The 26,018-nt window shown below is 41.2% G+C and overlaps 1 protein-coding gene across 6 annotated transcripts in view; it reads right to left on the reverse strand.

Annotated features, from left to right (window-relative positions):
• Positions 1-26,018, reverse strand: part of plch2a (phospholipase C, eta 2a) — a 98,966-nt gene that overhangs the window by 65,862 nt on the left and 7,086 nt on the right. Inside the window, exons 1-2 of one of the 6 annotated variants that reach the window (XM_028992521.1) lie at positions 16,918-16,962; positions 15,678-15,750 (exon numbers count right to left, since the gene is read on the reverse strand). The exons of the other annotated variants lie outside the window; for them this stretch is intronic. Coding sequence (XP_028848354.1) covers positions 15,678-15,708 — 31 coding nt within the window. The 5' untranslated portion in view covers positions 15,709-15,750; positions 16,918-16,962. Of the gene's footprint in view, positions 1-15,677; positions 15,751-16,917; positions 16,963-26,018 lie in introns of those variants that run through there. 6 annotated transcript variants of the gene reach the window in all.

Here is a 26,018-nt window from a genome sequence, read left to right on the forward strand (position 1 = left end):
TCTTTAAAGTTTCTCAGCAGATAATAAAACAAATCTTTTGGCTGTTGCAAAACGGAGAGTTGGAACCCTTTGATGACCATGAGATTCCGAATCTTTCCATTACAATCCTATAGCATTCTACCTCATACAGTGTTTTCATGAACATTTATATATATATATATATATATATACTGTATGTAATGGTAAATGTTCATGAAAACACTGTATGAGGTAGAATGCTATAGGATTGTAATGGAAAGATATATATATAAAACATTATAGCATTATATAACAACATTTCTTTCAATAATGCCTTTAATCTATTAATGTGACATTTTATCAGTTGGATTTTATGGTTTTGCAATATCTCACAGTCTGGATTCTGCTGAATTGGTGCTATGAGGAGGTTGCTCATTGTAATTGGCAGCTCTCGGTGGAAAAGAATAGCCTAATTTATAATAGGCGTTTCTAAAAGAGGCTGTCAGCACAATAAGCACTGTGATGGCTTGTGGTTCACTACGTAGGCGGTGGCGATTGGCATGAAGCACTACTGAGCCACCACATAATTGAAAAATGCCACGGAACAGTGGCTACCAAAACAATGGGCCAAGACCTGATCACAGTCTGTCGAGATCATACCAATGCGCTCTTTATATGCTCAATTAGTTTTTTTCATCTGATTCAATTTAACAAATGATGGAAAATTATGAAGCTTTGTGAAGTTTCCAATGTAAACATGTAAAAGAATCATACAATGGAAATTAAAAATGTGGAAAAAAATATCAAGTTCACTAATTATTTAACTGTGATCACATTAATTATATATGTTGTTTATAAATGTGTGTAATATAACATCTTGCTTCATTATACTGGTGAGATTAAGATTATTTACTGGTATTAAGATTATATACTGGTGAGATTCAGATTATTTCTGTGTTGTCTTAAATTACAGAGAACACTCTAAAATAATTAACCCACTCCTAACTTATTTCAACTGAAAAAAATAGCAAGAACTTGAAAGCAGAATAATTAAAATCTCCACAATGGGCTGAGAATGAAAAAAAAGCTTGACGTGTTGAAAAAGAGCTTGGTGTGTGTCAGGATATGCTCCTTTTTCAAGTACACGGATTTGCTCAAATCTGAAAGCGGATAAAAATGATGGAATCGCTCCCCCTTTCAAAGAAGACAAAAAGCTAAGTGCCAGGTCAATTCAGTGTGAAGATGAATGGCTGTATGGGGGAATAAATCACATTTTTTGCTGTCCCCATGCACATGCACTGCCTGTTCAGCGGGACAAACGACATCCATAACCTTACACACGCCACAGCCAAGGTCCTCAGGTTGACGCCGCAAGTGAAACCAACATGACACAGCCACAATTACCCACAAAGCCACTGCTGCAGTACTCACAAGAGAAAAATAAAGCACACAGCCCTCCACACAAACAACAAAACCGTTTCTAGAAAAACTTAAACACACCCACTGGCCGGGTATATCAGTTACAGACTGTACTTGCTTTTACCTGATTTGTGCACAAATCACATTTGACTGCAGTATAGCATTGGACTTGTTTGCTAATGACAGGTAGGACAATAGAAAGTAAATAAGTATACTCTAGCAAATAAGCATCTGTCATCTCCTCTGTGATGACAGAGATCTGGCCAGCTCTCAGCACCTCTACGGGCACCTAACCTCTGTAATACGAGGCTGTAGGAGATCTTCAGCGTTCCCCATGAATCAGCAGGGATAATTCACCCTCAGAGACCTGGAGGCCAACAGAATTAAGAACAGAGCACCTCAGCTCAACGTGGCTAAGGGAGAAGTTAAAGGGGGAAACGCATCAGTGAGTCAGTAGTCAGCGAAATGCACTGTGTGCATTAAAAAATGAAAAAAATTAAAAACAGAGCAGTCAGGAAATCTGAAGAGTGCTGCTTATATCTTGATCATATTTTCCATATGTTAAAACACAAAAGCCCATAAAAAGTAACAGAAAATAGTAATGATAGTTGATACAGAGTTGGTGCCCCTTTAATGAATCCAGCATGTTGAAAAGGATGATAAATTATTTACGCATATTTTCAGCATAAACAAAGTCGAGCGGATACCGACAGAACTGTGTCAGATGTACACATCAAACAACTGCTAGATCTTTTATGATATTCTTTTATGGATGAATTTCCAACAAAGCGTCAGCTGATATTTTATGTAATGCCCAACTGGAAAAAAAAAAACAACTCTTGGCTTTGTTTTTGTGTCGTGACTTACAGTACATCACAGCATTGCAAAACCAAAGTGTATTTTTTTTCTAATTGCTGTTCCAGTCATTTGCTTCAAGCTCACAACAGACATAAGCATTTCGGGAACTGAATTAGGGTTTCCTGCTAAGAAAATATTATGTCCTTGGCTCAGTAAAATGGCAAGCTTAATTCTACAAATGACAGAATGAACAAGCAACCTATTAGAATTAAATTATAACACAACGCTAATCATTTCAGAAAAGGCCCCACTGAGTTTACTTTTTTAAACAAGAGAAACTATTCATTAGAATTCATTTATTCACCAATACATCAAGGGTGGTCTTTGCTCTCATTAACCTAAATAAATACCTGCACTTATTTCTAATTAATCTTGACAGACACCTTGATGTGTTGAACCAGATGAACGCCTTGGTCCAATCAACAGACTGTCCACATAAAACACACACACACACACACACACACACACACACACACAACCTTTCCTCTGGGAATCCATGTGATTAGAGAGATTAGATAAATTTCACCCTTGCAAAATGAGTGAAAAGATCAGACACTTAGCAACCAATTTGGCCATGGCCAATTAAATATCCATTAAGTATGCTGCACACTACAGACACCATGACCTCTAATGCACTTTTAACATATGAATTTATTGGTGACATAAGAGCTGACATAAGCAGCACCAATATCACTTACTGGAAAGCAGGAGGGTTTTTTTTCATTACGGGAAAACTGTCATTATACATGAGAAATGCATATGAGTACATTACATTAAAAAGTAGTTTATTTAAGTAATGACATGATGAAAAATATTTTTAAAAAGTCACTTTCAGAAAAGTGCGGAGACAACAAAGGTATTGAGTAAAATGTGCTTACAATTTTGAAAAGTCTTTTTCTGACAGTACCTTTTCAGTAATGTTATCTTCTCCCAGCAGCCCTGGCAATAAACCATGCCCATCTGCAAATTGAATGGGTGTTCAGGGCTCAGGCTTGTTAGCCTACCGTTATACCCCACTGACTCTCGCCTGTGATATAGCAGGGTTCATAAGACAACTCTTTGCCATTAACAGAACTGATATTGAGACCATCAATAGGGGGAGTGGGGGCCTAGCGTGTAAGGAAACAGACCCATAATCAGAATCCCTGAACCACCAAGGTGCCACTGAGGTGCCACTGACCAAAGCACCGTCCCCACAAACTGCTCCCCGGGCGCCTGTCATTGCTGCCCACTGCTTACCAAGGTTGATGGTTAAAAGCGGAGGACACATTTCGTTGTGTCACCGTGTGCTGTGCTGCAGTGTTTCACAATGACAATCACTTCACAGATCGTATATTTGCTTTCCAGAAATACACTTGTGCTTAAATGGGTTTCCTTAGAGTTTCCTCCAACAGTCCAAAGTCATTCAAGTAAGCTGAACTGACAGTGCTAAAATGGACTGTTGTGGGTGTGTGTGTGTGTGTGTGTGTATGTGGGGTAGGCTCCAGTTTCCCCTGTTTCTGATTTAAAAAGTGGTGTACCAGAAACATCCGCAGATTCTCTCCTGACAGGTTTCCTCACCAAAGGAGATGCCTGGACTCTCCAGAGACATCCCTGGTTTAATGTAATCCCTGTCTTTCTCAGCTAAGACCAGCTAAGAAGCATTTCCCCTTCATTAGGCAGTGAAATTAAAAGACATTTCCAACTGTCTACTTGGAGGTGGAAGCATTTCCCGGGAGAGGCATCAAGGATGTACCGACATTTCTGCTGGTATTTGGACAAACGGTAAGAGCTGCCTAGCGTTGGGTAGTTTGCACTACAAGTCACCACTCAAACCCATCTACATTTCACTTTTTCAAAAGCATTTAGATTTTCTTCCATTGTGGCTCCAATCAATACTGGTGCTTAACAGTAGTTGTGTCAGAGCATGCTCCCATCTCATCAGTGGCGACAATTCAGAATTCCGTTTTTTGCTTGTGGCAAGACATCAATAAAAAATCAAGAGTATTAGCAAGAATTACACTTGAATATGAAACATGGACACTATTACTCTCTGGTTTATCTTTCCTTTCATTGTCTTAAGAGAAACGTAACTGATGAGCCCTCAGTTGTAACCATCAATGACATGATTTATCATTAGTAATGTCAATAGAATTCTTGGTTTTAACTAGCTTTATAAAGTGGAAAGATTTCACATTCCATGATTCGTTCATTTCCACATGAAAGAAGGAAAGTTGTGAGGGGGTACATCTGCGTGCCTTATGAAAGAGAAGACATTTTGTAAAATATACTCTCTTTCCTTCTTCGCCCCCTCCTCTCTTTCCTTCTTGCCCCCCCACCCCCCTGTAAGCTTTTCTCAGTTCACACTATTGATAAATACACCGAGACAGTGTCCAATTCCCACAGACACATGTTGCATATAAATGCAAAACTACAGACATACACACACTTCTTATCTGTCACACAGGAATCAACCTGGATCTAACACACAAATCCCCTCAGCCCAGCAGCTTGGGGGAGCTCAGGAAGGATCAGTGTCAGTACCCTCACCCACACAAACACACTCAGGCACAGCACTATCACGGCCTTCAGAGGAATGAACAAGAACAGAGGAAACAGAAAGTTTAAAAAAATGAGCAGCAGTGGGGTCTCAAAATGCTCATTAAGGAAGTTGTAAGATGGTAAATTCCAGGTCCATGGCATTTTGTGCTTTTGCTCCCCGCTTGAATCTTTATCAAGTTGTGGCCTCCCACAAGCAAGAGGTGTCAAAAGCCAGCAAATGGCTTAAGGTGTCATGACAAGAAAGTCCTTGTCAGGGGAAGATGACCACCGTCTTCCTACATCTGTTTGAATAAGGCAGAGACATCAAAAAACAATCCTGATTGGCTTGGTCTGAGTTTACAAAGTGATCCAGCATTTTCAATTTACTGGTAAAAACTGTCGGAAGATGTTAATGACTGAAATACAATTTCTAATTGTTATTTCAACATATTGTTGAAGCAAATCAGCAGGGTTGAAGTTTAATCACCGACTGCATGTTTAATTAAATGCTACAAATTGGTTCATTTAAGTGCTGTAAACAATTAGGTACATCTGATTTATCCACTTATTAACAGTATTATAGTACAATAAGCACAAATTCAGCAATACACCATTACACATGGATCAAAACCTCCAAATTCAATCACTTGTTCTTCGCCAATGTGTTTAAATCTGATATTAAATTTAGGTCAAACTTCAAGAAAGTTTAACATAATTTAATTAGATGATTTTCAAAGCTAGACAATGAGGCAGGAGTCCTGGCCAGAGTGAAACACAGGACAGTTTTTAGACCTCCAAATCAGTAATGTAATGAGGAACAGAGACCCACAAAGGGAAGACATAATAATAATAAATAATAATAATAAAGTGAAGTGATTGTCACATGTGATACACAGCAGCACAGCACACAGTGCACACAGTGAAATTTGTCCTCTGCATTTAACCCATCACCTGAGTGAGCAGTGGGCAGCCATGACCGGCGCCCGGGGAGCAGTGTGTGGGGACGGTGCTTTGCTCAGTGGCACCTCAGTGGCACCTTGGCGGATCGGGATTCGAACCGGCAACCTTCTGATTACTGGGCCGCTTCCTTAACCGCTAGGCCACCACTGCCCTGGCATCTTAATGGCATCTTAATGGTCGTTTGTGGCGTCTTATGATTGAAGGCCATTTCTGAATTAACTTACATCCACATATCTAGCTTAAGATGATTGAGAATGATGGGAATTGGAAAAAGTCACTTGCTGCACTGCTGTTATCAGATTACACTCTGCTTAAACTCTACATGAGTCTGTCTTATTCAGAAAGAATACGTCCCAGAGCAATAACTAGAGGTGACTGCCTGTGTGTGTGTGTGTGTGTGTGTGTGTGTGTGTGTGTGTGTGTGTGTGTGTGTGCAGTTGTGCAGAGGGTGTAGAGAATAAACATCCCAGAGGGGTTGAGTTCTGTTTATTGTGGTAAAAAAAAGGCAGCATCTGCTATCTGTCAGCCATTTGTCCGTGTTATCAGAGACCAAGAAGGCGGTAAGTCATGCATCCCATCATCCTGAAGAAGGGCTGAGTGTACCAATGTCTGGCTGTAGCCGCAGTCAAAGTACAGGGTTTATTTTGGGATCAGTGAAGGACTTTCTTAACAGAAGAGGACACAACAATTTTATTTTGCTTTGTGGGTGCACACGAACACACGTACACACACAACCAAGCTGTCTTTGGGTTTTCACATAATGTAAATATTAATTTACAGACACTTCCACTCTCCAACATTAATTTGAACTACGTGCATTCAGATTCAGTAATGCAAGTGTTGAATTTTTCAGGATCATGGCATTCTCTTTAAATATCATGTGACAAGCTGCAGGCTGAATTAGGTTACTTCAGAACAACTGGATCATGGACAGAATTGTTTTTAAATCTACAGTTTCTCAGTAAAATGTCAGATTGTGTTCTATGATTGTCACCTGTGTCACATTTTGTTTTTAACCGTACCTCAATGTGCCTGAGCTTCACCTTCCTTACTCTGTTGGTATGATATACACATTTATTTTTGTGTACTCGCATACTGTCTGGCATTCTGTTTTTGAGGCATCATGTTATTTCAGTTTATCATAAAATGTAGTTTGTTCACTTGCAGCTGCGTCGTTCCCAACTTTGCTGACATATGAATTACAACGATGTTTTAGGAAAGGAAAAGGACAATTTTATATATGAGGAAAGGAGCAGTGGTGGCCTGGCGAGTGAGGAAGCAGACTCGTAACTGAAAGGTTGTGGGTTCAAATCCCAAACCATTAAGGAACCTCTGAAGAACCCTGAAGTGAAGTGATTGTCACATGTGATGCACAGCAGCGCAGCACACGGTGCACACAGTGAAATTTGTCCTCTGCATTTAACACATCACCCTGAGTGACCGCTAGGCCACCACTGCCCCTCAGTTTATCATACCCCTGAGGAATTTACTGTCTCCACACCATTCATGGCTGCCCACTGCTCAATAAGGGTGATGGGTTAAATGCAGAGGAAATATTTAGTTGTGTATCACACTGACAATAATAATCACATTTATAATGCAACACCCCCTTGCTGCTACACAGAATGCACCAAACAACAACTAAATGGACACGCCCATTGAAATGAGCTTTGAGCTTTGTATCACAAGGTTATGGCCTCCAAATTAGTCCCATTGTGCATTGCACCATTAACGATTCTCAACCTGTGGCAAAATCTGAATGCATAATGAGCTCCCATCGGTCCCCAAAAACAGAATTAATTCGGTGTTTGTGCAGAGGATGATCCATCATCTCTCTGTCACTCCCTCGCTCAGGCTGTCCTGCTCCGAGGGTTGCCTGTAGGTTAGCGATAGGAATCTTCTCAACAGTTCTGCATAAGCGACTGTGACAGACAAACGCTCGCCTGTCGGCAGGCGCCTGCATATCTCCACGGATTCTATTATTCATGCACTTCAACCTCGACCACACAGCGCGCAGCACTCGCTGCGACAGTCACTCACGCCTGGACAAAGCCGGCAGGGAGTGGCAGGAAGCAAGCAGTTACCTGGGAAGAATGATATACAGAACTTAAGCGTGTGCTGTGTTCTGTCTTATTTTAACTTTTGGTTGGGTTTTCTGCTGTCTCATTACACCATTCTCTCCTTTTCTCTTTTGTTCTGAGCCCTCACCTCCTTCAATTCCCATCCCATCCTTCTCATTTTTACCCAAAAAATCATCAGAATGTAATATTCATAACATATCGTCTACAAATACCAACCCACCTCAAGCTTGGTTTCATTCAAGTGAGTTAATAATTCTAGACACATGAATTGAATCTCCAGCATTCATGCAAAACACACCCCCACCTTTGAACTCATAGATGGAAACAAAAGGTGAAAGGATTTCACAGTTAAACAGAAAGCGCAACTGCCTTTTTGACCCTCCCTCAGTGTGCTTACACAGAAAGGCTTCCATAGCCCTCGACTACTCACAGGAACAAACAGAGGAGCAGAGGTATAATCAAAGACATGCACACACATTCACAAATGCAAACAAACACCATGAAAATCTGCAAACAGAGTTCCCAAAAGCAGAGAGGATAGCTCTATGAACTATGAAAATGATGTCCCGGATGCACAAATGCACATACAGGCACACACACTGATGTGCAATTATGTTGAAGGAGTCAAATATTAGCACAGATGTGAGGAAAGGAATTGGCTAAGGCAAAGAGAGGTGCAGTGGGAATGAAGAATGCACAAAAAAACACATTAGCACAGAAGGGGGGGGGGGTCAGCGATGCAGTACAGACACATGAGTTGAGATATAAGAGGAGAAAGGAGACACTTATGGCAGCCCATAGTAAGAGGCAGTGCGACTCTAGAATTGGGAGCAAAAATAACAGAATTCCCCTAATTAGGGAAAAATACTTTACTACTATATTTGTTTGTAACTGCAATACACTTTAAAAGCATGTCCCCAAAAAATATGACTTCAGCCTGCATAGGAGGTTCTAAAAGTAAAAACCAAATCATGGAGGCTATATATATGCTCATCACGCTTTGTAGTGTGTGTACCTACAACATACCAATTCTCAGTTTCTCCACTTAAAGACGGCAGTGCTTATGATGATGTATCATCAGTATAGTGTTGGTTTTAAGGAACATTATAAAATGTCTTGAGGTAGGTGATAACAGTATTACTATCATCATGTACAGAATATAGAATTCTCCATGTATTTTTTGTCTTGTTCTAGCGTTCTTTTTTTCTTACTTCCTTTGTTGTTTACTGCCTTCTATTTCTTCTCTTTCTTCCCCTCTAGGCATTTAATAACTCAGTCTGGGGCTTTGCCATCTTACTTAACAGCATCCACAAATGTCAAACTCAAATATAAAAGTGCACACAGAGGTGCATGTTTGCTCAGACCTCATCTGTTTTACCAGATCTCAGAGGACATTTTATGTATAGACTCTTTTTTACCATGTGTAAGATGACTTCCTGATTTAGATATCATTTATCATTTATCATCACCATTTGAGTCTAATAAACTCCTGTTCTTCTGTGTAAGAGCTTTCACTCATAGTTGATGCTGTCAAATTTAACCAGGGAGCTCTGCTAAGGGACACAGAAATCAATAAGGTGTGATAAAATATTGACATCCTGGTTAGCATACCCCATAAGCACTTAATCCAACATCCATTCACTACAGAAAAAAGGAGACAAATCGGAAGATAAAATGTAATCCTTTCAGTCTGATGGAGAAATACGAACATTAGAGTGTATATTATAGTGCACAACTTGAATACACACAATGAGTAAAACATTAAGCAGGAAGACAGCATTTTACTTTCTTTTTTTTTTTTTTACATTTTTAGAGCATTTACCAGACCCTTATCCAGAGCGACTTACAATCAGTAGTAACAGGGACAGTCACCCTGGAGCAACTTAGGGTTATCCCTTAAAACCCCTCCACATTGTTATTCTGTAACTACATGTTATTATGGCAGTAAGTATAGGGTGATACATTTTGTGCATGGCAAGACATACTATGTGGCCTAAGTGACAGAATTATATCTAATCTCAAATAAAATCAAACAGACTTTATATGACTGTTAAAGCTGGCCTTTAGAGCCTTTAGACTACTCTACCCGTACTATTAAATGTCAAAAACTGAGCTGCTTCAGACTTTGTGATGCAAAAACTCTTTCCATGCTTGAGCATCATTAAGGTCAGCTTTAAAGGCCTGTTTTTTCAAAAGGCCAAACAGACTGCAATAATTCTGACTCTGAGGAATATCATTACAAAGCATCAGAATTCATTAGCATGCCTTCTTTTCATCCTCTGTCCGTGCCTACTATGGTAAGGGCACTTGCAGCCTGTGCCCACGGTCGCAGCAATGTTCTTAAATGGCAGACTGGTCACTGTTTCCCGTGAGTCTGTTTGTCTGAACAGAGTTCGGACAGAGTTTAAAGAGGCTGGATCTTTGCACTAAGCTTAACTCAGTTTGGCACAGAGGGTTCAGTGTTTTTGCGGGGCTTTAGCCTCATTCAACACTCATGCAGCACTATCAAAGCCCGCGGTGACCTTTCAGCACAAATACAGCTTGACCTTTCATCAGAAAAGACAGGTTAAGGCAGGAATAAAGGCACACCAGAAGGGAAACTTGTTTGGACACAGACAGAGAGAGAAGGTCAGGAATATGGAGAGAGGACTTTAGAGAGCAGATGGACCAGGTTTGAGAATAAGAAAAAGGAGACATGGAGGAAATGGTGAGAAGAGAAGGAAAATATGGTAGGCAAGCGAGAGAGATAGAGATCAGACAGTCGAACCTGGGGTCAACGCCCAGTATATCAACCATTTTGGGTGTTAGCCTGGTCTGTTTTGGGTTTCCGCATCGATGCTAACCTTTTAGACCAAGTTCTGATTTGGCCTCATAATGACCTTGGCCTGTTTCTCAAACACGATCCTTGAAGGCCTTATTTTGATCAACGAATCAATGCTACCGACCATTCTTCCCGCCCCGACGTTCTGAACACCTCAGCCTCTGCCACACCCCACACACCGTGACCATTTCTTCCAGACTCTGATTAAGTCTGCCATCTTTGTGTTTACCCCAACTAAGCCTTCCCTCGTTGCCCAGTGTCCCGTCCTCATGTGCTATGTCAGGCCCTGACAAAAACGTGTGTGTGTGTTAATGTCTCATGTTTAATATGGTAGATTCCATATTACAGTATAATATGGAATAATCCTACTAATATAATCATAATCTGAAGTGAGCTGGAAACGAGGGAAAAAGCAAAAACACACTTGAGAGTTATTACCACCAGTCCCCTCAGAGCAAAAAGCCGAAAAGAGCAGGCTCTGTGTGTTGGGAAGCCGCAGTGGCTCTGAAACCCAAGCAGCAGGAGGCCTTTATTAGTCTGGTCCCTCCACAGCTCAAAAGGAACCTGCTGTCTAGCCCAATAGCCATCCTGTCCACAGCTTCACAGCACACACCACAGGAGCTAAGTACAGGCAATGAAAGAATGTGGTCATAAACAGGCCGGGAAGCGTGACTGATAAACCACAACTTGCCCAATGGGTGGACAGGGAGCAAAGCAAAACAAGCAGTGCACTGCCAAAGTGTAAAATTGTCCAAACACATCAAGATTAAATTAAAAGTGTCATGTATCGATGCGTCTCTGAATCACACTGCACCATTAAGAGGTCAATGATGTCTGCTCAGTTAAGGCTACAGACAGGGAACGAATGGCAAAATAAAAACAGGACTCAAGAGGGGACAGAGAGCAATGTCTGAGGCTGAGGAAGGTACAAAGCGGCACAGACGGAAGAAGCTGCATGAAACACACAGCCGTAGCTTCGGAGCGGATCATTGATTCCGATCACCAGGCTCCTACGCTGGATTAAACCGCTGGATGAGGCCAGAAGAGCTCTGTTCCTCTGCGAGTGGTTTCGACATGGGTGATTATATCCTGAGCCCTGTGGAAAATCCGCCACCCGCCAACACTCACTTCTCTGTCTCCGGAGCCACGAGCAGAATATCCGTCCACTGAATCAGGGTAAATCATAGAGAAAAAGATGAAAATGTTTCTTTAGAGCTGTGTACATCTTACGCTGTATTTAAAGTGAGGGTCACTCTGGGCAGGTGGGCAAGTTTTGCAGCAGTTTTGAATGAGATGGGACCTCAGTAATATGCTCTGAAGTGTCAGACCTACCCCCAACTGGAGACATGGGGCTGTGAAATTTGGGAAATGGCTCCTGCTGAAGTGTTACAAATCTGATGCTTGCTGTGGGACCACAGCCATCTGCCAAATTGTTTTGTGTGGAATGAGGCTTTGTCAACTAAATATCCAGCTGAAAAAAAGCTACATTTTGACATTTCATGTCCGCAGCCAACACTAAAAATGCTGGCAAACGGCAAAATAAAACAGCGCAGAACACATCATACACTTATATAGTTTGCACTGAAACTGGAGTAAGGCTTTACGAGTCCCCATGGAAGATTCTGCTTGCTGACATAAAGCATTGATATTTCAAACCGGTACAAGGACACGTTTAATCGGTCAAAGCAGCTGGTGACCCCTGGGCAATGAAACAGCCTGTGACCTCGGTGTCTAAGACCAGAAACAGACAACAGAAGGACGCGACTGCTTTTCTCGCCTCCCAAGAGCCTGGCTGGCCCAAGCAAACCAGATGGGGTGACCTCAGAGTCCTCAATTGCAAGGTCACCGTGTTCCTTCTCCATGAATTATTAGTTCCATCGTGAGGCATGAGGCAGCAGTGTACCTTTATTCTTAAAAATCTCCTTCAATTTAACATATAATAATGAAAAAAAGATGAAAGCTTGATTAATAGCTGCTTTTTTCCATCACTTATTCCACATAAATGCAACTAATGGGAGTTAAAAGCAGACTACAGTTAATTAATGTCTGCATACTTGCTGGTCAGCCAACTCCAACACACCAGCATTTTTGTCACAAACATAATTGCAAGAGAAAAAAAACATGCAAAAAGGACCATAGTTTATAATGTACACATATAATTTATGGACATTTTCTATGTAGCTCTTAAAGAACAATGTCAAGTATTCTAGATATGTGGTACATAAAAAAAACAGAACTGAAACAAAGACTAACCAAAGACATATCCGGTTTCACTGTACACTGACACACAGCTTAATGCAAAAATGTCCTGACCAGCAGCCCAAAAGCATTCATTAAGTCTGGGACAGGAATTTCTGCTGTTGACAAAATCACTGAAGTATGGTTACAAAGATGAAAAAGGCTTCCAAATTTAATTGGTCCCTGCTCAATATTCAATGTGATCTTACTTTAAGGTATCCAAAGTCAAGGCCAGTCAATTAGCTCTATTTGGAGAAGATATGATACAGACAACACCACACTGATCACTGGATGGTAGCACATCCAAGATGCTTTGCTTGCAGAAGGGAAGCCAATTAATGTAGTAAACACAAGCCTCGAAGTGCAGAAAAAAATATTTTTCTTTTATGTTGCTGGGCTTTTTAATGTGATTTTCTAAAAACCACGTACAGTACAAATATGCAAAAGAATACACACCATGCAAAACAATAATTAAATGATGACAGGTGACTTCTACCTCACATACAGAGCTGATGCGCACATTTAACTTGCACCAATACACCTCTGTCAGCATCTCTTTAAAAAAGGAGCAACCAATTAATTCTGACATTCCAGTAAGCCATGATGGTTCTACCACCTGTCTAGCACCAGCCTGCTGCAAAATGGAGACTGGCCATAAAAATAAAAAAAAAAACATCCGGAAAATGCTGCTAGTTAAATGAACACCCATCCATCCAACCACAAGTCAACTGCTGTAAGTTGGAGGTCTGGATGGGTTTGCAGAGTGTACCTGTATGCAACAGGACCCGGCCAACTGTCTCCAGACAGGACCACTGTGGGTGAGAGTAGAGGCACACCTGTGAAGAAGGTTCTTTTATCTAGCCAACAGACAGAGATATTTCAAAGATGGAAACAGGCAGCCTTGTGGGGCAAACCAGAATAAAAAAGTGGCATTTGCTTCTAAAAAAATTGTACATTCAGTTTGGAAGAACTAAGCTACATATCTGGAGGACCTGTCCATACAACTTAATGTTGAAAAATCCAGAGTGGTTGCTGTCTGTGGTGCTGATTCATGTATTGAACAGGGTTAAATTAAATACCTCCAGAACTGAGCACAGCTTCTCGGGCTTGCATCACTCAGGTGCAGCTTTTGTGCTGGTCCGAAAAAATGTTTGGCTGCTTGCTGTCTGTGCCGCCATAGGCTTTAAAAGTAGATAAAATATGTTCAAACTAAATACAAACTGGCCAACTCTAAAAAAGTGCATTTCAAAGCTGTGAATACAGGGCTGCATTTCATTTTGACCTTGAGCATGTAAATCTGATTGGACATCTGCATAATTATACAAATATAACATTTTCCCAAACCAACTGCATGGATACGTTATCTATTTTATGAACTGAAAAGGCTTTAAATAACAACAATTTAAGCTCTCCTGACAACAAAATCAATGCATTTGTGACTAAACCTAGCAACATAAAAAAATTGAATATAAATACGAACTAAAACAAGTCCAGTGAACAAAATATAAACATGAACTTGTATCAGAAGAAGTGCATCCACCTAAAAAGTCCATCAGCTCCCATTCACTTTTCCTTCTCCCTCACCCTCCTTCCACAATAGGATTAGAAAATCCATCTCCGCTATTAGACAGCAGGGAAAAGCCAAAACGATTGTTTCGCAGAGATACAACATGTAATGCACTATAATCACACCGCAGATATGATGCACTCAGACCAAGAAGCATCAGGCACCGGGCATCAGCCCACAGCCTCCCGTGAGAAAGCAGTGGGACTATATAATGGTTCAGCAATGATAGCCAGCAGGAGATCACATAAAAAATATCAAGAACAAGCTGTTTGAACACCTTTGCAACATCACAGTAGCTCTCAGGGGAGGATACATTTTTGTAAATCTTAAGCATCTCCGAAGTCTCATTACCCCTGTCAATCAAGTTTCTCATCCTAACCAATTCAGATTACCTTTTTCTTTCGTCATTTAAAAAAAGGATTTAAAATAGCTAATATCATATATGTCAAATGTACCCCAGACCACCTAGAGGAAGTGTTTTGAGTGAAAGGTCCAACATGTGCCTTTTAAAAATCACATTTTATTAAAAAATGTAATCTTTATAAAAGCATGTTGGAGAGGTTCTGTCTCATTACAGACTCTGCTCCATCTGTTCCCTCCGCTTATATGACAATGCCATCCTCCTGAGAGCATACCATCGTATGAGCAAGCTAATGTAATCACAGCAGCAGAGGATTTCCATCTTCATATATTCCCCCTCTGCCATACTCTCTCCTATTCTGTCACTCAGATTTGTCCCATTAGATGCCGGGCATCAGACGAGTTTCCCTCTACCTGAAGTTTGCCACCTCATCCCCCTGACACACTGCCGCTGTTATCTGTGCTGGAGTTGCGATGAGACCTCGGCTAGGATGAGGGTCGCTGCTCCGCAACAAATTACCCGGAGCACCGAGATTTACTAAAGCCCCTGATAAGAGCAGCAGATTAAGAGCCAGAACACCAGCGCCGCTGATTTCACACTGCAATCACACAACTCAAACACTCATTAGGGGACAGATGTCACAGTGGGACTGCTGGCCGATAGTACACGTCATGGTGCTGGAACACCAACAGCTCAGAGCGCCAATTGGCATTTAATCAATTCTACAGTCACCACAACTTCACTACATGTACAACCAGCTCAGAGCAGACAAGACAAATGTGTCATAACCATCTTTCAATAATTTCAAAGAAGATGCATATCGATTGAAGACTATACTACAGCACATCATGAATACACATAGCATGAAGAGAAAAGCATGCTGCTGAAACATACTGTGTCTCTGAGGAAGGTCTGCCCGCTCCATGCTTGCAACTTGAGTGCTGGAAGTGCGCTCGCATGTGAGTTTCTGAGTTTAGAGAAAGAGAGGGGGAGAGAGAGAGCGAGAGAGAGAGAGAGAGAGAGAGAAGTGTGTGCAGCGCCGTGTGCTCCTGTGTGATGCACGTAGCCTCATTCTGCGCTCCGTCTGAACGAGATCTGCTCCCCTGAGCACCTCCGGCACCACAGCACTGTGCGCGTGTGTACGAGGGAACATGCGTAAACAGTGCTGAGCACTAATGAATTAGAGAGGGCGGGGCAAGACGGAGAGAGAGAGAATTTGAATTTTAAGACCTCAACTAATGTACCTCCCACCAGTCAAAAAATGACAATAATTGGTGTTAGAGGTAGTGCTAATAATACAAATATCCATAAACCCAAATATCCATAAACACAGAGAGAGAGAAGATGATTATGAGGTTGCTGCAATGATGGGGCTAGTAACGCTCATTTCTGGATCCTTCCAGATTTGAAGAGACTCAGCTCAATTTCTATGGGCATTTTCCTTCGATATCTGAGAACATTTTTATAGAATTTAAACTGTATATGAACACGGAAATTTTGGAGAAAATGAAAAATATAGGCACAGTCTATGAATATCATCTGGATTCCCAGCTTTAGTAGCATGTGTTTCCTCATGCATTCATGAAACAGAGCCTTGATCTCTGCATATTCATTAGAAAGGCTTATTCTACATTATACAGTTGCAAAAAAAAAGCTGGGTGAAACTATGTTCCAGCAGGGGTTATATTGGCTTTTCATTTTCCAGCAAACAAGGACTGTGACCTTTTAGATTATACAGAGCAAACCATGATAAAAAAAAATGCAAAGATCCCATCTGCTCCAAAATACTAATGATTGCATTAGCATCCATGCTTTAGAACTCATCAAAACTTCTCAAACTCATTAGGGAAATGGAAAATGCAACAGCATGACAGCTCCGCTTTTTCATTCCATTGTCATAGACTACACAAAAAAAAAAAAAAAGACTTCCATCCTGTGCAACAGATTTAGAACTCATTTCTGCCTCAAGTGAGGAGAATAATGATTTTTTTTGCATGAGAAGAATGCATATGCCCACCACGATGCAACAGACTGTGACAAAAGGGTTGCTGCTGTGAGCACCGGTACCTTGCCAAGCATGGCGCTCCCAACATTCAGCACATGTACCCACTGCAATATGCAAGACAATACTCACTGGACGCAGCGGTATGGCAAATCCACCACTTCTGCATCGTCCCTGTCGATGTGATTGCCATTGCCAGAACTTTGCAGGATGTGTACACCTTTAGTTTTAAGTGTATATATAATTGGGCGGGTCCAGTTTTAGCTAGTTAGTGACAGAACATGGATGGGCGGGTTGATGCCCCACCCACAAAAATTATCGTGACCGGGTCCACTGTCCCTTTTTTTATTTTTCAGACATTCTCTCTGTTGCAACTTGTCGCGTCTACATAGAAATTGAATTAGAACCCTGAAAAATGTCTTATTGTGAATCGTTATATGTTTTTTTGTTGTTGTTTACAAAAGGTGACCTCGACAGCCACAAAAAGCAGACGGGCTCCATTGTACAGACACAAAGTGCATACGCGTCATTGGAGAAATGCTGCTTCCAGCTAATTTCAGTCCATAATAATGTGCTACCTGATGTGTGAGTTGCTGGCATTCAAGACAGTTGGAGCGTGCATGTTTCCGCCCCTGGTAAAACGAGATCGTATTATCGCACACTCATTATCAGTCAAGGCAATTAACACATACGGCAAGCTGCCCCGGCAAGTGCATTAGCAGCGGCCTAATAAATATTAAGTGTTTCTTACATAGCCTTTGAACTGTTCAAAGATATGCAAATGATTATTCGGTCCTTTCATAGACGGAGCTGCAAGCAGCAATGTGGGCACCTAGTGGTCCAGCAGGCTACAGTTCCCATGGTCATTGTACACTGACCATGGGAAATGGCGACAGGCCAACGGCCAAATGCACTACCAGTCAAAAGTTTGAACGTACATACTGGCGCATTTGTGGAACTCGCATTTTTTACAATACAGAACAAGCCACAAAACTATGTAATAACACATAAGGTTATGTAATAAACCCAAAAAATAGCAAACAAGTCTCTCCATCGCAGGGAGCTTTTGCTGTACGGCAGCATTTCACACGCTTGACTTCTGTCAACCACCTTAAGTTTAATAACAGGGAGGGTTTTCCAACAGTCCTGAAGGCTTATGCTGAACACATTCTTATCATTCACTCAGGTGAACAAAGCAGTCATGAAGGTAAAAAGAGGTGAGAACTTAGAGAACATTCTTTGCTTTCTCCTGCTATAAAAATACTAAACATGCTTTTTTTAGATTGGACTCTTCAGAATGGCCTCCATCTTAGTCTCTGCCACAGAGTAGGTGCATCCAATCTTTTTACTGGTACTGTATATAAATGATCTAATGGCATGTCTGGTCAAAATTGGGCCCAAATGAGATTCTACACTCATTTATTTTTATTTAATGTGTTAATTGTCTGGGGTTGGGTGTGTTTAAGTTAAATTGACAAATGCAGTGTTCTGTTTGGACCAAGGACTGTCTGTTGTGCCTGAGGTTTCTGGAACAATGCTGAACGTGACCTACATAGCAGGCACTACAGAGATGTGTGAGTCTGTGATCTTGTGAAATCCCCTGATCCAGAGCTTGGACACAGCTTATTTAGCTCATATTTCTTCTTCAAGAGTATCCTGCAGGAGGGACATCTTTGTGCGTTGGCCTTCCATCCATCTTCACCACTCTTCCTCTCAGTGGCAACATACACTTGCTTATTATAGTAGAAAATGTGTCATGTTGTCGGCCACCCAGCGAATGGGACCCGTTATATATGAACAGATCATGCAATGGTGTTTTATGAAGGAGCAATAGGTATACTCTCCTCTTTCCCTCTCCCTGAAACCAAAAGGAGGAGTGGTGTGTTAAGCCAGCGCTGCAGGCTCATTCGTAATGAATCCTCATTCACTCGCATCTGACGCGGTGGCTTTAGAGGATCGGGGAGAGCAGGCGCGTCTATTCAGGTGAGATCATTCCCTAATGAAGCAGCGATTCATTGCCAACTGAGGAACGGTGAATGGAGGGGGGGTGGGGGGAGCCTTTGTTGCACGTTGGCTCTTCGTGCCTATTGTGATCTTTGGTTGGATTAGTCTGACAAAAATCTCTTTGATAACATTGATTTATGTTACTCCTTATCATCCACACAGACTCCACATCCACATCTGATAGGCTCTCTTTTTTCCCCTCTCTCTCTCTCTCTCTCTCTCTCTCTCTCTCCCTCCCTTTCAACTGCTGAGAGGGGTCTGTCTAATTGCCCTTCAAGCAACATCAGGCACTAGGCAGTAAACATGTTTAGGGTGAAGGGATTTGTGATAACTCGTCAAAAGCAACAATCTTACATACGTATGTGCATTTTTTTATTTTTTATTCACACCCTGATGAAGAGATATGCTTCAGTTGCTTTTTCTCTTCTGCAGAAAGCACTGCTGCCCTCTACAGGACCAATGGCCAGATTTAAAGAAAGACATTACACAAGATTCACATTTCCATGGTCATAACATGGACATGGAAACTGCAGAGAAAGAGCAAGATATCTTGTCCACAGACAGCGTCACAAATAAATAAATCCCTAGAATCTTCAGTCAGCATTCATGTATTATGAAGAACTGAAACTACACTGGTGCGGACATGTAAGGAGCTCGAACGAACTGGCTAAAACAATCCTCCGGGGGATCCCTCACACACAACAATTAGTGGCATAGAGGAATAAACTATTGTACTGTCCGTTTGTGGAGAGTCCCCACAACCTCTGCAGGTTTCCAGCATATGCCTCAGCTTCGAATGGCAAATTCCATTTTTTTTCTACCATGCAAGAGAGAATATGATTTAAAAAATACAAATGAGAACATATTCATTTCTGTTATTAATTTCTATAAGTGATAAAGACTAAAATTTAAATCACGATTAACCGCACGATTGTCTGTGATTAAACACATTGTTATGCACATTGTTAATAAATTAAAAATTTGTTCTTTCTTCCTCTTTATTGTCATTGTAGCAATTTCCGGTGTAAAATGTTCCTTATTGAATGACAGTTACTTTCAGCTGTGGATGTTGTAAAACTAGCATACACACACTCACACACACACACACACACACACACTAAGGACTGAAATGAAAAGTACTAAGTCAATGCTTCCAGACATTTCCATTTGTTTCAATTTTTCTGTTTTCTGTCCACCATTTGCCTTCAGTTCCAGTTCACGTGAGACACGTAATGACACCCATCCCAAGTCAGTACTGATCAACACAGCCAGACATCCCAACCTGCAAAGACTCATTCTATAATCATTTATAGTCATTTAAACCAGCCATGAGCCATGAGCAATGCTGAAATCACTGTTGCAAACAATACAGCCAGCAACATTGTCAATAACATAGCTAAACAAGGACATTTATGTAGCCTGAGGTGAAATGCTTTATGTACAAAATGATTTCTCTCTCTCTCTCATTCCATCATGTTTGGGCTTTTGCACATTATGCACTTTTATTCAATTCACCACTAGGAGCAGTGGTGACCTAGCGGTTGAGGAAGGGGCCACGTAATCAGAAGGTTGCTGGTTCGAATCCCGGTCCACCAAGGTGCCACTGAGCAAAAGCACCATCCCCACAGACTGCTCCCTGGGCGCATGTCATGATGGGTTAAAAGCAGAGGACACATTTTGTGTGTGTGCTGTGCTGCAGTATGTCACTTTCACTCATTCCATCATGATGATACTTTTATTCATATACTTTTATGGGCATCAGGAAGCCACTATCAGTAGAGCTTCTGGGAGACTTGGGATACCTCACATACCACCCCTCCTGTGACCCAATGGTTATTTCTTATTAGCAGATAATTAAAAACAAAAAACACACAAAATTGAGTTTTGGTTGTATTGCACTACTACTAATGTACTGCTGAGGATAAGTTTTTAAGTCAATTTCACAGCGAATGTGCTTGCGTACGACATCTTTCTTTAAACTGTGACAAAAAGTGACATGTAGCTGTTGTCCCTAATATCTGTTCTTACAGACGGTTCTCCTCCACAAAGTGGGCTGCAGATCCAGGTGCTTCATGTAGCTAAAATTCTAAAGTAGTGGGAGACAGCAGAAGGTGATTTCCAAAACTACCGCCTGTCTGAGCACAAAAGACAGGTTTGGTGGGTGACAGCAAGCATCCGCTTCTGGGACCCTGCAGTCATGCCTTCAAAGAGTTGTTCCACATCACTTTTTTAACAAAAAAAATCTAAAACTCCACCGAGTGTATTGAGAGAAAATGGCATGGGGGAGGAGAAGCTCTTCCGCCAAACGCACAATTTCCCACAGAACAGCATTAAGTGAGTGGTGTGCTGTGTCAGGAGTCTCCGGGCCGAAGCATGTCGAGACCATTAGATACACCGATTCTCCCGAGAGCTCCGAAGCTCTCGGGAGAATCCTTTTTTTCATCTCAGTTTCTGCATGAGCCTCACAGGCCTACTGCTGACCTATTGGCAAACGGAGTGAAAAACTTTAACCCAATCTTTCCCTGCCTCCCCCTTCCCATCTAACCCTAGCCCAGGTGTGGTAGTAGCCTAGTGGGTAACACACTCGCCTATAAACCAGAAGACCCAGGTTCAAATCCCACTTACTACCATTGTGTCCCTGAGCAAGACACTTAACCCTAAGTTGCTCCAGGGGGGACTGTCCCTGTAACTACAGATTGCAAGTCACTCTGGATAATGGCGTCTGATAAATTCTGTAAATGTACACATTTAAGAATTCAGCCGACCAGAGCTGAATTTTACCAAAATCTTACCAAAACTATGGTCAACATTTGGCCCTGCACATGGCTAATGTAATCGTTAGAGACAAATCAAGATTAAAAGGCTCAAATTGCATTTTCTTTGGAACCTGGCTTTGTACTTTTTAGATAGCAGAAGGAGGCCTACGCACTGGCAACACAACAGGTCTGGGGGAGGACGTGGAACAATACAGGCAGGTTTGCCCAGAAGTGCCTGTAGTGCTGATGGGTCTGATGGGTAGATAGCAAAAGACTTTGGAGGAAATCCTGCACTTAAGATACGGCTACTACTGGAATTCTGTTTAAAAAAAAAAAAAACATTTCACAGGTAACATACATACCAGACCATCTGTTTTGGGCCGATAACAGAGGTACCACCATCTGAACATTCTTTGTCACAGTCTTGTTAGAGCATCATCAAAACAGTGCAACACCCACCCGTGTTGGCCGACAACACAGCCTTTGTTTGGGGAATTTAGGGGGATGGTGATGTTTAATTGTAAATACTTATCTCTGCAGATATTTAAAATACAATTAGAACAGAGAAATGAGCAAACATGTTGTCTGTAAATACCAATGAAAAGTGGATTTTATGGATTTAGTTTGTTTTTACAAAGGTTTTCATCATAGCAATTCAAACAAAATGAGATAATGATAAGGATAATGGATATAATGGGCACAGCAGTGCCAGTATCACCTAATCTTACACCACCATAAGATTATTGTAACCACTAATGCACAGTTTTGCTCATGAATCTATGGTCATCTGTTGTTGCTAAGCAACACCATTTAGTGAGCAGTCAAGTTGGTAGAAGATGCTTTAAACAGTTTGTTTCGACTAAGGAACATTGTATTAACCAGCTATCATGTAATAAATGCCTTATTGGCCCAAAGTATTTATTATCATTGTTGTATTGCATTTATTCTTTTTCCATTAAATATGCCTGGAAACATGATGTAATCTAACATTCATGGTCCAGGCAAGATACAAATTCATGACTGCATCCAAGAATAATAATAGATGTAAAAAATACAGTAGCACTAGCACCATAGCAATACTGTGACCTCGTAGATCCAAAACAATCTAGTTTAAACAAGTCCATACAAAACATAAAATATTTGAATGCAATCGGTTCTTCTCAGATCCCTGCCATCACCCTTCAGAAGTTAAGCATGGAGCGAGTTGAATTTGGCCTACAGATATATCTTGCTGTGTACAAACGAACTACACACAGAAATACACAGTCTCACTCAGCACTATCACTATGCTGGTGATGACAGAGATGGGGGCAAATGCCACAGCCTTAAATGAAAATGACTCCAGGGAGCAAATCGATATAATAAGGTTGTCTCTAATTCTATCCAAATAGGCAGGGATTATTAATGTATTCTCTTCGCAGTGAAGGGAATGCAAACAAAGACGATCTGTTGTAGAAATAAACAGATGTTAACGCAGGAATAAAATATGAATGATGGCAATGTGATTATTGCCTAGCCCCCACAGTCATATGCAAATTGCTTATGTTTATGAAAAAGCATTCATCAGTTTCAAGAAATCCAGAGGTCACAATTCTTTCGTTCTGTCTATATATGAGGAAAATATCCACGCCAAAACAAATTTAAGGCAACTCACTTACTTTCAATAGTGAGTGAGAGGGAACAAAAGTATAATATAACAAACATACATTACATGTTTTGAATAGCATGATATAACAAAATGCATAATAATAATAATTACATAACAGGCTTACTCTTATCTCAATAAGTCGATGCACACTTTTACCCTTCACACACTTCAGCACACATATTATCTCACCCGCATCATGGATTATGCATGTGTCTTGTGACTGTTGTGTTTTATTCATGGTGAGCAAACTGAGGATAGAGCTGGAGACTCTCTTCTCTTCTTTTTATACATAATCTTTCTGATTCCAGCATCCCACGACATCAATAAAAGCCTAAATCAATCCCGGCTTTCTTTTTCGGTTTTATTCTCCCCTTCACTTGTACCTCTCTCACTGTTGGCTGAGCATCAGTACAGATTCACTGCCAATCAGAATTTCCTGCTTCCTTGCTTATTTATTTACTTCCTTATGGGGAAGATAAATTAGGTTTACTGGTGAAGCCAAAAGACCACAAAATTATGTGCATCCCATAAAACTGCTCAGAACATAGAAAGGCTGTTGTAAAAACTATTAAACGCATTTAAAATTGCATTAATGTATAAGCTTCAAGCTACATCACATTTCTACAATTTATGGAAATACGTATTCCGCCAATTTTCATGCTAAAATCTTAGCAATCTCTCATGAACCCAAAGGAATCGAGAAAATGAATCTCCACAACCAGCAGCCTAATTCCCCATTAAAAGAGTTTCCTGTTGCTGTGTGAGCAGGCTGTGTTTGAAATGTCCGGTACAGCTGATCGAATTTGAACTGTGGCCCACAGCAGCAAACTCTCTAGGAAAAAAAAAACACACCCACTAAGAGAGAGAGAGAGAGAGAATAAGGGGGCTGTGAACTGGAAATGCACTGAGCCACAGCTGCTCCTATGCAGTGATCATTCATGCTCTCTCTCTGTACCTTCTTCCCAGGCATTTTTTTTACTGTGTATGCATCATTTCAAATTGATGGCAACAGCAATTTAAGATACTCTAACTGAAGTGTGATACTGTCCCAAAAAGGTGTCACGGCCGGTGGGATGGGAGAAAAGGGTCATTAAAAGACACGGAAAAAGAGCAGGAACTCATACCAGGTGACGAAGACAATGCTGGCACGCAGACTAGAAACACTCAGGAACATTTATAACAAACTACAGGTGGTAACAAGTAAGGTACATCAGGAAATCCTGGCCCAGAGTGCCAGGTGCAGTACGGGCCATGACAAAGGGTCAAAAACAGAACGACACGTTGAATCACAAACCCTATTAAAGCACTAGGGAGGCTAGCAGTCTATATGAATCAAAAAGGACTTGAAATAAAATTGTACAGCCTAAATACCTGACCAGAAATCAATCTAAATTTATTTAACTTTGTATTGCAAAGAACTTTATTTTCCTCTCACCATCTGGTTCCAAGATGGAACTCAGCACGCCCTGCTTAGGATCTTTGGCATCACTGTATTGTACAGTCAACCCGTCATTATATTGCTCTACTGATATACAGTAAAACATACTTTTTGTCCCCTAATAATCTATAACCCATCTGAGTAACTGAGTAATTGGGATAAAGATAGAAATCAACCCTGCCCCCTTCTGCACGCTGTAATAAGCCAAACAACTGAAAATCCCCTTAAAATCACTAATGTCTAACCAGAAACTGCAATTCACAACAGGTCATGTGTCGCTGAACGAAAGGGCTCTCAGCTCATTACCTTCAAAGTAACACAGATACTGAACACTTCTTTTTACGGGATGAAGGACGCGATTAAAAAAAAAAAATGCCAGCAACTCCAATTACAGAGCTGGTGGGTAATGACGGGAACATTTGAGGCTGATAGCCTCCACAGAGAGCCAGAGCAAAGTCGGCAACAGACGGCCGGGCTGTAATTGCCTCTCCAGCCCCTTCTCTTTGCTGAGGGGATAGGTGGGGGTCCATTCCCGGCAGACAGCGCTTACTGTTGTTCTTGTTGTTTTTTTTTTCACACAGTTCACGCAAAACTTCTTTTTTGCTTGTCAGGACTTGTTTGGGAATTCTAGCGTGGAGATCTAAGTGCTCTCCAAGCTCTCCGGATTGCGGGGTGGGATGTGGATAGTTCCGGAATACACTTTTCTGCAATCCAGCTTCAGACTGTAGAGTCTCTTTAAAAGCTTCTGAGTCATTCTTACGTGCGGTACCAGTACCAACGACGCGCTGTGTAAAAGCTGAATCAGACTCCATGCAGACACAACACAGATTTTCCTTCTGTTTGAGGCTTTCTGGTCAAGACTCGCCTCGGGCAAACATGCGATTTGTCACTCTTTTACAGCTGCTTGTTAGAGACCTCCACCCCTTCCTCCGTCTCAAGCAAACCACTTTTGGCCCTTAAGCCCCAAAACATAATCCTCTCTAACTGCTCTGTCGCCTTCTCTCAAATTTGCTCTGTCCTGAACATATGTTGTGCTACACAAACGTATAAGCAGGCCATTCGCTTCTGAGCCTCTGGGTTTGTTTCTGAGACATAACTATAAGACATAATTGATGAAAATACAGACTGTACCACTGAGATGTACATTAACATCTGACAAAAGGGTAGTTTCAAGAGAAATGGAATCTGTTGTTCATTAATGACCCACAACTAACAGCACAGGGGTAGATATATATGTACGTATGAACCCAAACTCTCAGTTACAAGGGATTATGGCTTGAAACAAATGTGTGGTTTTCAGGCATTTAAGGCTGTGCCTGGTTAACGTATTTAATGTATTAAATATGATTTCATGTTTTTAAGCAAGGATTTTACCCTCTGTTGTTCT

The sequence above is a fragment of the Denticeps clupeoides genome, chromosome 10, assembly GCF_900700375.1.
Source record: "Denticeps clupeoides chromosome 10, fDenClu1.1, whole genome shotgun sequence".
Classification (NCBI taxonomy): domain Eukaryota; kingdom Metazoa; phylum Chordata; class Actinopteri; order Clupeiformes; family Denticipitidae; genus Denticeps; species Denticeps clupeoides.